This window comes from Macrosteles quadrilineatus, unplaced genomic scaffold (assembly GCF_028750875.1).
Source record: "Macrosteles quadrilineatus isolate MER2022 unplaced genomic scaffold, UCM_ALF_1.0 Scaffold_2__2_contigs__length_208266976, whole genome shotgun sequence".
NCBI classification, from domain to species: domain Eukaryota; kingdom Metazoa; phylum Arthropoda; class Insecta; order Hemiptera; family Cicadellidae; genus Macrosteles; species Macrosteles quadrilineatus.
In genome coordinates, this window is record NW_026542595.1 from 68972408 (window position 1) to 68990025 (window position 17618).

The 17618-nt window shown below is 34.4% G+C and overlaps 1 protein-coding gene across 1 annotated transcript in view; it reads right to left on the bottom strand.

The window, feature by feature from the left end:
- The window catches only part of LOC128988127 (uncharacterized), a 65127-nt gene extending 47828 nt beyond the window's left edge, over positions 1 to 17299 (bottom strand). Inside the window, exon 1 of the mRNA XM_054409346.1 lies at positions 17197 to 17299. Coding sequence (XP_054265321.1) covers positions 17197 to 17287 — 91 coding nt within the window. The 5' untranslated portion in view covers positions 17288 to 17299. The remainder of the gene's footprint in view (positions 1 to 17196) is intronic.
- Between the last annotated feature and the right edge of the window lie 319 nt (positions 17300 to 17618).

Below are 17618 nucleotides of genomic sequence, written 5' to 3' on the forward strand. Positions count from 1 at the left end.
TAAATATATAAAAGGCAAAGCCCTCACTGACACACTCACTCACTCACTCATCACTAATTCTCCCACTTCCCATTTACCTAGGAGGCTGAAATTTGGGACACTGATTCTTTAGGTATTAAATAGGAAAACTAAGCTATTTTTATTCTGATCGGACTCTCGGGCTCCGCCCCAGTGGCTCTGGAGTTTCCCATGTTAACCTTATGAGTACTCATATTTAAATGGAATTAATGAATATTAACAGCTGTTTCAATTAAACAAGTTGGTTCAGTTCTATGATGTGCAATAGCATTTAAGTTACAAGGATTACCAACAGGGTGCAGCACTATTTTTTTTTATTTATGACTACAGCTAATTTGCAACCAAAAGGTGAGTGAGCGTAGCGAACAAACTTCAACCTGGAGGCGAGTTAGCGTAGCAAACGAGCTAACCTGAAGGCAAGTGAGCGCAGCGAACGAGCTCCAACCTAAAGGTGAGTGAGCGTAGCGAACGAACTTCAACCAGGACTTGATTGAGCCATGCGAACGAGCTCACTTATGAAGTAAAACGGGGCAAAGCCCGTGGGTACAGCTAGTTTTATTAATAAAAAACCAGATCTCCAAGACTGGGACGGGTGGCGTCGTCCTGTAATCCAGCTACTTGGAGGTCACGGATTGTGGATATTTATAGGCATGCACTGTGGATGGGATACTCCCTGGTGTGGATTAACGTCCGCACTAGTGAGTACTACTACTATCCGCAGTACTATCCTGATAATTAGACCAATTCGTATATACCAAGGAAAAATGTGGTTCGGATTCCACTATAAACTGTAGGTCCCTTTAGTTGCCATTAGCTGTTTGGGCTATTAATTAACAGCTGTGTCTAAGGAATGTCGGCCTTAGTTACTAACAAGACTACAAGATCGCGCCACTCATCCTACACTCATCTCCATTCATACTTGGCTTAAAATACCTACATAGTATGGTCGCCATTTCATAAGAAAGTATAAAGAAAGTATAAAGTATAAAGCATTTTCATATTTTCAAAGCTTATCTATTAGTACACCACTACAATTTTCATTGCAAGTCTAAGTGAAAAGAATTCATAAATTTTTAACACATCTTAATTTAAGTCACAACTAAGATTCTCAGCGGTTTACGACCGACACCAGAGATACTTATTTTATTATTAATTAGTGATTAATATTTAAGAACACTTTCATGTATCAAAATGTTCCTTATTGATAGCTCTATCAATTGAAGTAGTTACAATTTGAAATATTATATGCTAACTGCAATAATTAAGGAAAGAAAATAAAAAAAACCTGTATGAATTTTACGTCCGACACCATGGAATTGTTTAACAGCGCTATTATGGCCTAGCAATTAGAAAAAATCTTAGAAGTGTAGAAGAAATGGAAAAAGCAATTTGGGCTGTTTACTATCATAAATTGTCGACCGACATAAAACCGCAGCACGACCACTGCCCATCTGACAGTGAGACCTGTTGTATGTTTCATCAAGCCATGCAAAATAATGTAGCCTACAAACATAAGCCTTTACCAGAAGCAGCGATGAAAACAATCAAACCTGTTTTAAAAGACCTATCAAAGCGTTCCCTATTAAACCGCTGTTTACATGGGAAGACGCAGAATCCGAATGAAAGCTTCAACAGTGTTGTTTGGCATAATATTCCTAAAACTACATTTGTAGGGCTGGACACTTTAAAACTTGGTGTTACAGATGCTGTGCTTTCATTTAACGAAGGGTCTATTGCCAAAGCCAATGATGTCGAAAGACTGCAAATTGATCCTGGAAAGTTTATGATTGACGGAATGGTTCGAATTGACCAAGATAGGATTCTGAAAGCAGACAAAGAAGTGCAAGAACTAAATAAGAAGAAAAGAAATAGAAGAAGACTTCTGAAAAGGACAAGAGAAGACACTGACTTGCAAAACTATGTTCCAGGAGGATTTTAGTATTAATGTTGTGGTAGGCCCTACTGGTGTTTTGAGATCTGACTTTAAACGTGTTTTTACGAAAGTTAACTTTTTCATTTCTTAGGTACAGTTTTCTCATAAACTATAAGGGATAGAGACTGCAAATTTTAAACAAGTGTTCCTGGTCTTTTCGTGAGTAGAATGGTCCAAATTTAATAAAATTTTATGAAATCCTTCCCTACTATGTATAAAACAACCTGGTAAAATTTAATTATTGTAGGCTTTATATCTTGTCAAATAAGTGTACCTAAGTACCGGCATGTTTTCCGAATTAAATAACATTAGGACGACGGTGGAGTACTGCTCCCCTTAAGTAGATAAACGTATCATTCTGTCTATAAATAGTTAATTTGATTGCATTCGCAACTAGTTTAGACTCCTATGTGGAGTCATCTTAGGGCTGTACTAAGACTTTTTCCTCTTTCTTCACGTGAAGAGCGTCATTTTTAACACGTATGCCTACAAGTAAATAAAAACATTTACACACAACACATATACGTACACGGACACGATACATTTGGTAATTGATCAGTTATGACAACAGACGACGCTAACCCGGCGGAGTTTAAGTCCAGACCGCGAATGTGTATAAAGTAGATAAACGTATCATTAAATCTGTCTATAAATAGTTAATTTGATTATTAAAAATAGATATATTATTAAAGATTTTATACATTTTTATTTCATATCTGTTATGCTTATTTTCAAAAAGTAAAATACTTGACTTGTTTTGCCTAGCTTTAAATATGAACAAAAAACAGCTTTTTTTTAAATCTGTTATTAATGCAGGAACTTTTAAACTTATTTCATTATGCAGAAATGAGCAAAATGTCATGATTTGTATTTAAAATATCCAGGCACTTTATTGTATTGTTTTAGATGTGACAAGATAAATCTTAAGTCTTAGTACATTTTTCAATTAAATAAGAAAAGTTCTTAAAACTCATTTTACTAATAATGCAATGAAATAGCCACAAGTATGATTGGTTATTCAGATAGACAATTTTGTGTAGATCAATTTTCTTTTTTAATTACTTGATAACTATTCTGCCTTTAGGATTTAATTTTGTTAAAAATTTTTTAATTTTTGTTCGAAAAAAAACATTAACGCGCCCAAAAATGTATAGGTTTTTTTACGAATTTAATAAAGAAAGAGCAATTTAAGATTAATGAAAATCTTTTTAACAAAGACACTGAAAAAATGATGTTTTAAGGGGAAAATTTGAAATGTTGATGAGTCGTACAATAATGTGCTTTGGAGTATTTATCCTAAAAACGTTTGCTGGAAAAACTGTCGTAGAGATGGCAGCTTATGAGACAGCCTTGATCTATAATAAAGACTGTATAGGCGAATGGTAATTCTTAGTTGTATGGATATTGTGCAAGGAAGGTTTTGTGCCTATTAGCCCATTCGAAAATGTGATGAGAGACGCGCCAGGAGAAGACAAAGATTGGATCAACGGAGTCATTTAGAAGAAATAGAATTAATTATATACGCTGCAGGGGCATTTTAACTAGCCTATATGCAAAGGAATCCTCATATATTTAATTTAATATTTATAAATTAATTTAATATTTTTTTAATTTTGTTTTTACATCCTAAACCCATCTTTTATGATAATTTACATGATTATATGCCTAGATTTATGCTTAAAATGTCCTGAAAATTTCAAGAATCCACAGTAAAATTGTTTGTTTAAACTTGTTTTTTTTGTAAGTTAATCTTTTGATTCTCAATATAGATGTATACATTACAATAACGTTATTAGTTTTTAATCTGGATGACCAGCAGGAATAGCATGAAACAACTGCAGGGCCCATCTACAATACCAGGGCCATACTACCAGGGCCATCTATACCAATGACAACGCTAGTATACAAAAAGAAGCGGTGAAGAAAACTGAATAAGGTTGAGGTGGTCATCGAGAAACTTCAAAACCTGAGGGAGAGCAGACATTCAACTTCGAAGGCCCCAATCGACGAGGTAAGGGCATTTTCGAAATATGTCTCAGCCTTTATTTTTGTAAAGGTCATAGAACGTAATTTACACCATTGTGTTAATTACCTGATGCATGATGTAGATAGTATGGTTTGATATGGTGACCGACTAAATTATAAGTTTACCACTTGACTCGGTCACATATACATCTTTTACCTTGACGTAGGACATACCGCGGCAGAAGAACACCTATGACTGCGGAGTGTTTGCGTTTATGTATGCTGAATACACCAGTCAAAATACATGTCAAGAAAACTGTACAACATGTAATGTAACTCATAATACATATAACAAGTCTTTTAATCGTATTCAAAAGTTTCTCTGATTATTCAGTTTCTTCGAGGAACTAAACAAGCATTTTAAACCATTGTGTACGGTTCCTTATTTTTTGAGAGCAATAAAAACATCAATGATTCAAAGAGCATCATTAAAAAATTACCACTAAGAAAACCCATAAAATGGTAACTGAACGTAAAATTTTTTTCTGAAAATCCATAAACATAATTTATCTTGTATTTAGCCTTCCTGAGTTAATTAAATAATTAATTATACATACTAATGGTATTCTGGTTGTGGTTTTCTAGGTATCCACGATGGCTAACAACGCTACATTGTTCATGGTTGTGTTGATGGTTTCTTTACTCTCTGTACAAAGCATGCAGAAGTTGTGGTGAGGTAATCGAATTGCTCTTCGTTTACATTTAACACTTTGGAGTATCATTACGTTTTAAAGTTGGGTTTCATGTGAAATTGCATACTAAACTAGTGGTTCAGTTATATACAACCACTTAGCTTACGCAGCTGTTACTTTAAATTTAAAGTTACCAATATGTTTGAACTAAAGAATTATTGAGTGTTTGAAAGAATAGGAAGTTTGATTTTGGAGGCTGGATTGATTACATCTGAATAACTTAGGCCGGCCACACACAGAACCAGGCAAGGCGGGGCGCGACAGGGCATTTTGCCCCGGGGCGTCTTGTGCGACGGGAATTGCACGGGCGCTTATGGAGCTCCACACACAGGACCGGGCGAGGCAGGGCACGTCGAAAAGACGCCCCCGGGCGCCCTCAGGGCAAAATGCGAAGGTCTCCAAAATTATGCCCCGAGGCAAGTCGCTGCCGGGCAGAACTTTCTGCGCATGCGCGGTCATGTGATTTATTCCCTTAGGGGCTAATTTTGATAAGGATTATTTTACAACTGATACAATTTACATACAAGACTGTAACAATTTATACGACCAAAGATTACACCCTTTGATAAGACTATACAGTGATTATATTACTACAGTGGTTGAATAACTAATAATTTATCTTGGTATTGATAACTGAGGAAAGAGAGGACCATCGTTCATATCTTAAGGGTTCAAAAACCACTCCTCTGGAGGTATGACTTTGAATTTTGTTTTCTATTCTACTCCCAAGGATAAAGTCAAATTTAAAAGTTGGCTAAATCGGCTCAAGGCTCAGGAATAAAAAATCCTATATTAATTTTCAGGTTTATGGGGGCTAAACTTTTTACTTGACGTGCCCCGCCTCATTCTGTGTGTGACAGCAACAAGACAGGGCTTAAGTCAGGCGTCTCGTCGTGCCCTGTCGCGCCCCGACCCGCCTGATTCTGTGTGTGGCCGGCCTTAGTGGTTATAGTATTTCACAAGGTTATCAGGGGGTAATGAAATCATATGACTTTATAGCTTTCTTTTACCAAGCTCTCAGCTGTTACGAAAAGAGGTATGATATGTGAAATTCACTAAAACTTTAAACGGGCTTTTACTTCTATGGTGTTAAAAATTTTAAAAATAGGTTTCAGTGCGTGAAGTGGCACTCTCTGCACATGAGAGAAATGTTTACGCACGAGCCACAGGCGAGTGTGGAAAGTTTCCTTTTTTTAGCGCTTTCGTTACACATTACATTTTTCCTACGCAACCACTTGTGGACGCCAGTACTGTCCCCGTCTGCAGGGGGCTTTAACACTCAGTTTAACGCAATTGCACATGAGAATCTGATTTTCTTTTTTTAATTAAGCGATTACGAGTAAGATTACCCTGTATCATTTGCATGGTAAGTGTGTGTAACTTTTTTATAGTATATTTAGATACCCATCCTTGTCCCGTTGCGAAGTACGGACAGAACAACTATTTGATCTCAAATTCTCGATTCATTTGCCTGTTACTTTTAAATGGTACAAATCTGTGTTGAGTTATTCACTTAACTCATAGACATCTTGCTAAGATTTTATGTTTTAAAAATAGCTTATGCACAAATCATTAAAATTAAATTCTCATCACATGTAGATATAAACAACGTTACAAATGTCAATGACCGCACTGTGTCAGTGGGTTGGCTTTCCGAGCTGTATGGGTAAACTTGACCATCGGCGAGCCGGAAGTGTCGTCACGACCACTGAACTTCCGGTAAGGCAGGGCGGACACCGTTCACACACTCACTAATCAACACACGCAAACACACGCCCTACCTAAGCTCCTAGTTGGGTCCCGGTATCCATTTTATGATTCAGTTGATAGCTTTGCGTGTTTACTTAGAAGAACTTGTGCTTTTTAAAATAGAAAATACAACCATATTCACGCATGTAACATTAATGTAACAGTGTAGCATGTAAATGAGTAGTATGTAACAGTGTGATGTAAGTATGTAACAGGAACTCCTTCCAAAATATTAGTGGTTTCAAAAATATTTTAGTGTAGGTCAACTCAAGCACCTTCCCCGGAAAGTAAAAAAAAAGTTGAAGCGGTGGCATTGAAAGCTAAAGATTAGCTCTACCTAACTATAAAAATAGTTTAAGTCTATGAAACAATTAAAGAAGTCGTACTGGCAAGAAAAATACCATTCATTGAGAGTGCTAAATATTAGATCCGTACAGGGTTGAGCCCGGATTTTACAATTTCCACGTTTACTATAATTAATCCAAGACGCCTGTACAAAAGTACGCCACCAAAGGTACACGAGAAACAAATCGTTTCCAAAATGATGTGTGAAAAGTAACATTAACGAAAGATTTATTGATGATATATATATGCATTATTAGTGCACTATTATTATACTACCTTTAAAAATAAAAATAATATTTTTAACACTTCCCGCACTGCAGCGTAGACAATTTACCAGTTGTGAATTATATCCACGCGAAAAAAAAATCATAAAAAATTCGTTGCTGGGCTAAAAAAATTATAATTAGAATACAAACCGATCAATCAATCTAATATATATATTAAATCCATTCCGAAAACCCAAAAACAGTAAAGCTTAATTGATAAGGTATATCATATTACTTTGGTTAAATTCAGCCAAAAAATGTTAGGGAAAAATGTACTTAGTATTACAAGATGCGATCAAGATTCATCAACTAGATTATTTGTACGCATATGCCATTAATTGAGAAATATCCATTAATCAGAATTATTTTCAAGAAAAATCTCAGGTCCATAGAACATTTATCCCTCTAAGTTATAGTCTTGGAAAAAAATATAAGGTACATAGTGCTAAGAGAAAACATTCGACTTGCGGTAGTTTTATTCAAATTTCATTACGTATCCTTATAAATATTGTTTTACACCTTATGCAAACCCATTTTTCAATAAATTTTTATTTTACTCATTTTAGGGCGTACACAATTTTGCTTACCGTATTTATCAAATCAAATCAAATCAAATCAAATTATCCTTTATTCATTTAGTATACATATACATAAATAGCGTCAATACAATAATCGTGATCAAACAAATATCTTAAAACTAATGTACAAGAGTCAGTGGAAAAAATCTTTTACCTTATAACAGCATTTACTACATAAAAACTTAAATAACTGTTTTTTAAACGACTTAAGGGAAGCTGCAGATTTAATCGAATCGGGCAGGTTATTGTAAAACTTAACACCAGAGTAGTGGGGAGAAGATTCTAAAGTTGAGGATTTATGTTTAGGGTATAAAAGGCAGCTTTTGTGTCGGGTATTATAATTATGATTGTCCGAATTAACAGAAAATTTAGAAATATTTTGTTTCATAAAAATTAATAAATTGTAGATATACAGACTGGGAAAAGTAAGGATATTATTGCTTTTAAATGTATTTTTACAAGAACCCCTAGCTTTGATAGAATAAATTGTTCTAATTATTCTTTTTTGCAATTTAAAAACTTTTTTATTTTTGTCGGAATTTCCCCAAAAAATAATTCCGTAATTGAGAATAGGATAAACATATCCATAGTATACCATCATAAGAGTAGAAATATCAACTGATCTAGAAAGAATGAGAGTTACAAAATATGCTTTATTTAACTTTTTGATGACGTCTGTTATGTGAGTTTTCCAGGTTAATTTATGATCTACTGTTATTCCTAAAAATTTGGTGGAGTTAGCAAGGTTGCAAGATAGAGTGGTGTTTTCGTGTGAAAAATTGTTATTAAAATAATTTTTTTTAAAGTTCATTAAAAGAGACTTGGATTGATTTAGTAAAAGTCCATTAGCTTGAAACCAACTTTCCAGCTTTTGGAATTCTTGTTTTATAAGCTGTGGAAACATTGATTTATCTGGATGGGTGAAGATAGCAGAAGTATCGTCAGCAAACATAACCAATTTAGAATTTAAGGTCATGGGCAAGTCATTGACATAAACCAGGAAGAGTAAGGGTCCAAGAATGGACCCTTGAGGTACACCATCTGTGATTAATCTATAATCAGATTTAATTCCCAGTGACTGCAAATTTATACACTGTTTTCTGTTGGATAGAAATGAAACCAACCATTTACTGGTCCTGCCCGATATACCATAAAACTGCAACTTCCGAATCAGTATATTATGGTTTACACAGTCGAACGCTCTTGACAGGTCACAGAAGAGACCAGATACATTCTGCGACCTGTCAAGAGCATCCGCAACCTCAGATACAAAACTGAATATGGCATCTACAGTGCTTTTACCCCTTCTAAACCCATACTGATTCATGTTGAAGAGTTGACATTTATCAAGGTAATTATACAACCTATTAAAAACTATCTTTTCAAAAATTTTTGAGAATGTCGGCAGTAATGAAATGGGCCTATAATTAGTTAGTTCTTTTGGATTGCCTTTTTTTATAACTGGTATCACGTTTGAGAGCTTTAGTACATCCGGAAACACACCTGTATAGAGTGAAGTGTTGATTAAATGAGCAAGTGGGATTGAAATAAAAGATGAACATTGTTTTAAGATGAAGGGTGATATTTCATCCCATCCACACGATTTGGAAGGTTTTAATTCGTTAATTATTTGCTGAATTTCTTGAGGATCTGTAGTTTTGAAAGATATTAACATGGAATTAGGTCGGACCCCTTGTTGTAAAAAATTTATTGAGCTTTCAGGATCAGAATTAACATTTAGAAGTTTGCAAGTTTCTGTAAAGAATTTGTTAACATAATTTAACTGATTTTTGATGTTTACGGATTCGGATAAAAATGGAAATTTATCTATTTTACTGGCGGAAGTATTCGTTTCTGTTTTTACAATTTGCCAAGCAGTTTTAGTCTTGTTGAACGATTGTTTAATTTTATTTTTATTATGTAATATTTTAGCAGTTCTTATACATTTACTGAGCACTTTGCTGTACTTTTTAACATAGTTTTTAAAATGCAGATTTGTGGATTGTTTGCTGAGCTCAAAAAGTTCCCGTTTATGTTTACTAGATCTTTTTATCCCACTTGTAAGCCAACCTTTATCTTTATTCCGGTTAAGACTATTTTTAGCCTTAACTAATGGAAAAGACGCATTAAAATGTAGTTTGAAAATATGTAAAAAACACTTATAAATAGTATTTACATCAGATGTTACATTCAATTTCTGAAAGAAGTAAGACCAATCCTCCGATTTTAAAGAATTGACAAAATTGGAGATATTAACCTTAGAAAAATTTCTTACGTATATTGTTTTTTTGTTAACCATAGTTTCTATATGTTTCTTAGTAAAATATTCACAATTCACTTGAAGATATTGAGTTAAGTGATCAGATAAACCATTTTGTATCACAGAAGGAAAACATAAATTAGGTTTTAAATTAGTTATAATATTATCAATACATGTACTAGAAACATTTGAAACCCGAGTGGGTACCTTTATAGTTGTAAAAAGATTGAACGAATTTAATATTGAAAGAAACTCTTCAGATTGAGAACAATTTTTCAAAATATCAATGTTAAAATCTCCTGTAAGTATAAAAAAGGATTTAGGATTCTTAAGAATAGAATATTGTAAAAGTGAACACAAGCTAGAAAAAAAAATATCATATGCGATTTTGGTATACACGGTAGGTCTGTAGACACAAAGCACAATTAAATCAAGAGGGTGCGTGATCTGAACACCACAACACTCAAAATAAGAGTCAACCGTAAAGTTTCCAAGATCCAGTCTTAATGTAATACTGTAATTATTATTTACCAATACACAAACCCCACCTCTTTTTTGTTTCTTTCTGCAATATGAACCGGCTAATTGATACCCATCGAATTGAAAAAGTGGAATTTGGCATGTAGATGGAACCCAGTGTTCAGAGAAACAAACAATATCAGGTTTTGTTCTAAATGAATCTATGTAAAGATTTATTTCATCGATTTTATTGCCCTGGGTTATCCCTTGAATATTGCAATGTAAAATGCTTAGTAATTTAAGTGCTTGTGTGTCAGCAGTGCCCACATAAGAGGAATTGGTCTTAGATTGTAGTCTTATGCTTTCTTTTGCATGACCTTTCTGTTCCTTAAAAAATATTTCATGTTAGTCTGCCTAGTATTTACATCAGTAAAACTGTTATCAACTATAATTCCTTCACTTTCTACAGAAATCAAACTCTTGGGTATTTCAGCTTCTTTTTCATTTGTTGTGTTGAGGTCATTGTGGAGTGAAATGTCAGGAGTTGTAGGTTGTGTGTCTTGACCAGGTGCACTGGTCAAGACACCAGAGGGATTTAATGGAATGAATTATAATTCCTTTTATATTCTTTATACAGGGTGATCAACTCAAGGAGGCCACCATTGGGATATCGGAAACGGTAAGAATTAGAGAAAACTTTAAATGGGGGACATTCCTTTATTTTTTGTAGCAGTTAAAAATATGATTTTAGTTTTTTGAAATTCAGCCGCCATTTTCCAAAATGGCGGCCAACTTTGAAATTTCTTATGCAGCACCCTGTATTTTATCACGTTTTCGGATAGAACATGCAATTTAAAAACTTTTTTATTCTTGATATTTCTTCGATAAACCCACTCGTTTAGGAGTTACAGCCTATGGAAAAATGACTTCCGGTGTACATTTTTCACCATGTAGAAAACAAGCAGGTTTATAGCGAAAATGCGAAGGTTAAATAAGTCAAATAAGTCTTAAAATTGCATCCACATTCCAAAAATACCATAAAATTCGTTAAAAATATGAATTCTGTTGTTTAAAAATGGCGGCCATTTTCCAAAATGGCGGCAAACTTGAAAAGTGGAAAACTGTGTATTTTATGGTCTTTTTGGAATGTGGATGCAATTTTAAGACTTATTTGACTTATTTAATCTTCGTATTTTCGCTATAAACCTGCTTGTTTTGGAGCTACATGGTGTAAATGTACACCGGAAGTCATTTTTCCATAGGCTGTAACTCCTAAACGAGTGGGTTTATCGAAAAAATGTCAAGAATAAAAAAGTTTTTAAATTGCATGTTCTATCCGAAAACGTGATAAAATATAGGGTGTACCATAAGAAATTTCAAAGTTGGCCGCCATTTTGGAAAATGGCGGCTGAATTTCAAAAAACTAAAGTCATATTTTTAACTGCTACAAAAAATAAAGGAATGTCCCCCATTTAAAGTTTTCTCTAATTCTAACCGTTTTCGATATCCCAATGGTGGCCTCCTTGAGTTGATCACCCTGTATATTCATCTGCCAGAGATGAACATCCATAGATGTTTATAATTGTAAAGGTTTCAATTCGTTCGTGTTTTTTAAGTAATTTTAAGTTAACACCATTATTTGTTTTGCTGTACAGATAACCCTGACTCCGGGCGTTATTTGTACTGATAACCTCTCTTGCAACAATTTACTTGTCGTACAAGAACACTTTATAAGCTATAATTTTAAAGTATTATTTAAACTAGATAACAGATCATACGAGTTATGTTTTTAATCCTGGGTAAAAAAGGTATCTTAAATAGTAATATATTATACATTTTCTAAATAGGAATTCTGTCATTTTATAATCCCGCTCTCGTTTAATAACAGTGGTTTTCATCACTAGGAGTGAAAGTGGCTCTTTTTGGTGCGCTATGAGCCGAGCTTGGAAATACTATTAAGTACCAAAAAGAACTATTTTCATCATGATGTTGAAATAACCTTACAATGTATTATATACCAAATATTTTGAGGTTATACAAAGTCGTCATCAATGTTTAACATTTCTGTTGTTTACAAACATAACTTAAAATATCGTGTGATTAGTAGTTTTCATAATGCACTAATACTACAATTTTGAGGTTAGCGAGCTGAAAAGTTTACCATATGTTTTTTCCTGTTCCCTATTTGAAGTTACCCGACTTTTCCCCTTGAACTGTCTCTATCATGTGTGTGTGTGTTTGTCATATGCTACTTTTTCTATATGTTTACTTTTTCAATTAATTAAATTGTTTTTATTGCTAATGTTAACATGGTGTCTTTTTTATTTTTTAAAGTTTTGATAGTTATTTAGTGGCTAAGTAATACTGATATTCGCCTATAAGTATTCAAATTGTTATTAAAAAGAAATAATACTTATTAAAAAAACTGTACGTCTAGAGTAAACTGAATATTTTTATACCTGTAACACCTTAAATAAATACGATAAAAGAACTGTTAGAAAAGAAAACAACATTATACTCATACATTAGTTTGTGAATTTGACTAAATGATCAAGTAAACGGGAAATATAAATTTACTATTCCAATCTAGACATGCGACTCTATACAGGTTAATCATCAAAACACAACTAAAAAAGTGCAGTTTGCATTAAGGTGCCAGCGCCTTCAGCAGGAACTGCAGGCAACTTGAGACGTGTATCTCGATTGCCTATCTCAGCGCCTTCTTACTTTCTACACCGATACTTAGTGAGAATAAAATAGGCTAAATCAAGTAGCTTTGAATAAATGTCGTCTTCTTTCGGGTGTCTTCAAAGTTCAAACATTTGTCAATAGTTCTTGCTGTGTACGAATCAATCTCATTAGGTCCATTGTCTGCAGCGTAGTTATAACACCGGCACATAGTATGATGTCCAACAAGTTCACACGCATTCATGAGGTGTTATAATTTGTAGTAATGCGACAGTTCATTAATACCACAATTAAACCACATCCATGAAAAATATACTTCTCATATAAGGTTTTATATTGTACGTGTATGTGGTTGAATTGAGCTACTGGGCAGAGTGCGTTAAGTCACTTACGAATCCATAACAAATACGCAATCCTTTTATCGGAGACAAATTTAAGCTTACTGTAAACCATAAAATCTTAAATGTAATATCAAATATAACATCACCTAAAAAAATGAAAAACAATGACATTTTTCACGATAAAAACATTAAGATTGTAAGAAAATGCAAATTTAAACAAAAAATAAGTAGAGAAGGTATCTAATTGTTTCTCTCGATTCTCATTTACTTGTGTTACAAATACAGGGTGTCCGATAACTCTCTGGACACTTGTAATAGCGTTATTGCTTAGGTCAAGACAAACACATTTTACCATAGGAAAATGGGTCTGTGGTGTCTAGTTTACCGACTGTCGGCATTTATGTGTTTTTTACAAAAACATTAATAACTCCTAAACGGTTTGAGATACAGCGTTGAGATCTTGCAGAAATATTAATCTTATTAAGGCTTATCTTTGATTAAAGTTATACTAAAAAATCATTAACCGTTTCAAAATGGCAGCCGTTAAAAAATTTGATGCCCAATTTCACGAAAACCGTTAACATAACGAAACATTTCATAAGGACAGAAAAGTTAGTAAATTTTATTAGTTTTCAATGATACCTTATTTGTTAAGGATGGATAAATAATAACAGAAAAATGTCTTCTTTTCCAATTGCATGACCACTATTCTCCATTTAAACAATGCTTAACAACGTTTAAGGAGTATTAGTACTAAAATTTTTTTTATTTTGAAAATTCCTTATTTAAAGGTACCGTAATTAAGGTTGATTATTATTACATAAAAGTAATAGTGTAAATGCCTATATGTAAACAGTTTTTTTTACAACAAATTCATATCACAACAAAAGGTAAGACGTCAGAATATGGCATGCATATTGTTTGAGACAGTTATATACTAATCATTTAAAAGGGGGAGCAAACCACTTAAAAATCTATTTTTTTAGGTTTATGTGTTTTTGATATCAGATTATAGCTTGAAATTTCCTCTTTCAAATGATATATAACACTTAACTATTTTAATTTGATTTATTGTTTTTTTTTTTATGAAATTCATTACCCTGCACACTTAGTGACAGTGTTGAGCTGTAGCTTCTCGAGTAACACAATTGGTTTTCATATAGTACTTATTATTATATTTCAGCAAAGAAGAACAGTATTTGTAAGGCATTGAAATCAGCTTGAATGTCAGCTGTTATGTTGGGTTTGTTTGTTGTCTGTGCACTATTCTTGGTTATGTTTATGTTTTGATAAATATCAGTGTTTCAAGTAACAGCAAAGCTTTGATATAAACAGTGAATAGTTGTGCTGGTTATTTTAGAAGTAAGATTGTGTTTTGTGGACTTATCTTACTTTGTTTGATATTGTTGAAAATGCCAAGACCGGGGAAAGTGTTTAAGAAAAGAAAAAGCTTTGGGTGGCATCTAAATGATGGAAATAGGCCTAAACCTACAGAAGCCCCTGTGCCTGTGTCTCAATCTTCAAACGAGGAAAGTGGTTGTTCTGAAATAACATCAAAAGAAAGTACATCCAAGGTAAAACTAGCTAATAATATTGAATATGATCAGTTCAACAATGATAAACTGAAGTATGATTTATTGGACCTAGCAGTGATTGAAAAACTAATATCTGATTTGGCGGTTTGCAAATATTGTCACAGCCCATTACGTCTTGGCACTGAAAAAAGAATAGGCCTAGCTTTCACGTTAAATCTAAGCTGTACTAACCAACAGTGTCTAAAAAAATCTAGTGAGAGGAACAGCAAGCTAACTAAAGTTAGGTTAGGTTTAGAAAATGTTGAAAACAGAGTTTACGATGTAAACGTACGTTTCGTCTACGCCCTGCGATGCATAGGGATTGGCCAAGAAACTGGCGAGTTGTTTGCAGGTGTAATGAACCTACCAAAACCTTCAAAATTTGCAAAATACAATAAGATGTTGTTGCCTGTTACTAAAAGGGTATGTGTAGAGGCCATGAAGGAAGCAGTAGAGAAGGCGGTGCGCCAAAACGATGGAGACCGAGACATCGCTTGTGCTTTCGATGGAACTTGGCAGCGGCGCGGGTTTTCATCACTAAATGGTGTAGTTACAGCTATGAGCATTACTACTGGCCAAGTTTTGGATGTGGAAATAATGTCCAAGTTCTGCCAGTGTAAAACTAGGCTTGAAAATAAACACAGCAACTCGTGCATCGCTAATTATTCTGGCACCAGCGGAGGGATGGAGGTAGAGGGCGTGAAAAAAATGTTTGAACGGTCTAAAATGAACTATGACGTACGATATAAATATTACCTTGGTGACGGTGACTGCAAAGGCTATGACACAGTGTGTGCTCAACAGCCATATGGCCCAGACTTCCAAATTGAAAAAATGGAATGTGTGGGTCATGTCCAAAAGCGTATGGGGAAACGCCTCAGAGACTTCAAAAAAAAAAAATTCACACAAAATCCTCGCCGATGGGAAAACAATTGGAGGTAAGGGTAGATTGACAGGGCATGCCATTGATAAAATTCAAATATTTTATGGCATTGCTATCAGAAGGCATGCAGCTGAAGGAGTCAGATCCATGAGAACAGCCATATGGGCAGAATTCTGCCATTTAGGTTCTACCGACGAAGAACCCATGCACGAACTTTGCCCTACGGGAGAGGATTCTTGGTGTAAATACCAGGTAGCCCAAGAGAGAAAAGAAGCATACAAGCACTCTGAACATACCCACCTTCCTCCAGCTATCCTAAATGAAATAAAACCTATCTTCAAGGACCTAGCTAATCCTATTTTACTAGCCAAGTGTGCTCACGGTGGCACTCAAAATATGAGCGAGTCAGTGAACAATATTATATGGAGCCGTCTGCCCAAGAAAGTTTTTGTTAGACTCTCAACATTGCAGTTAGGGGTGTTTGATGCCATTGCACAATATAACAAAGGGAATGTGGCAAAGTGTATTATGTTTAAGCTAATGGGTCTAGATGCCGGTGAAAACTGTGTGCGCGCGATGAAGCTGCTCGATGCCCGCAGAGTCCGTAAAGCTGAAAAAGCAATCCAGGAGGTCCAAAAGAAATGTAGGCAACAAAGAAACCTCAAAAGGAAGAAGCTGGAAGATGACTATGAAGAGAATGAAGATCCAGACAATCCTTCCTACTGTGCTGGACATTACTGAAAGGTAATTTCATTTTACGTTTTCTTTCATCCTCGTTTTCCGAAAAAACCAATTTTTAACACTTAGGTACACTTTTCTCAAAAAGTACTGTAGATATGGTAATGAAACTTTGCACATACATTTATTGCATTGTTGTCCACACTTATACCAGAGGTTATGCTAATATTCCTAACCAATTTTTTTTTATCATTACATAACTGATAAATTTCTGGAAAATTTTTAGAAATTTTGAAAAAAAATCATAAATGGAAAAAAAGGTAAATAGAAAAAAATCCTCTGGTTAAAATGTGTACAAAGGTCCACTAAATAAGTATGAAAAATTTGAAGTTTGTATCTATTGTCAATTATGAGATAAGTGTACCTAACCTATAATGGCTAATATAGGGAAATCGGAAAGCGGTCTGCTCCCCTTGCTATGTTAGGTTATTTTTAAATATAATTTTAAGTTCTGCTTGCTACGGTATATTCAAACATGCTGAGAATCGCTCTATTTAACTAATCCCATGGTCACGTAAGTGCCTTAGTTTATACACAAATATTAAATAAGTTCGGCGATATTTCGAAAAAAAAAAAACAAATCTTCAATTTTTGGAAAATTGACCAAATCGTTTATATTATTATTACTGTATTGCTTTGCTCTGTACCTCTTTTCTCGAGTATAGTGTAGACAGCGTAGCAGCGAGTAACAACTAGCAACACACACACCACTAATTGCTCACTGAGTGCACTCCACATGGTCTACGTCTACACTACATCACTACACAGTACACTGTAGCTATGTACAACTGAACCACAACACAGCAGAGGATCGCAGCGCACCTGGCGGCCAGTACACGCATTGTATCGACCAGCTGACTGTGACTGTACGAGTTAATAACAAGTACAACAGATGACGAGCTTTGTTAGGGGAAACGTGGTTGCGTGATCATGTCAATTCGCGGGGATATTTTAAAAACGCCATGATTGTGCGCGTTGGGAGTTCATAGTCTGTATCTACTTACTAATTAATAGGAACAAGTTCCAGCAAACTCGGCAAAATTTGAACTTATGTCCGTCTTGGAAATAT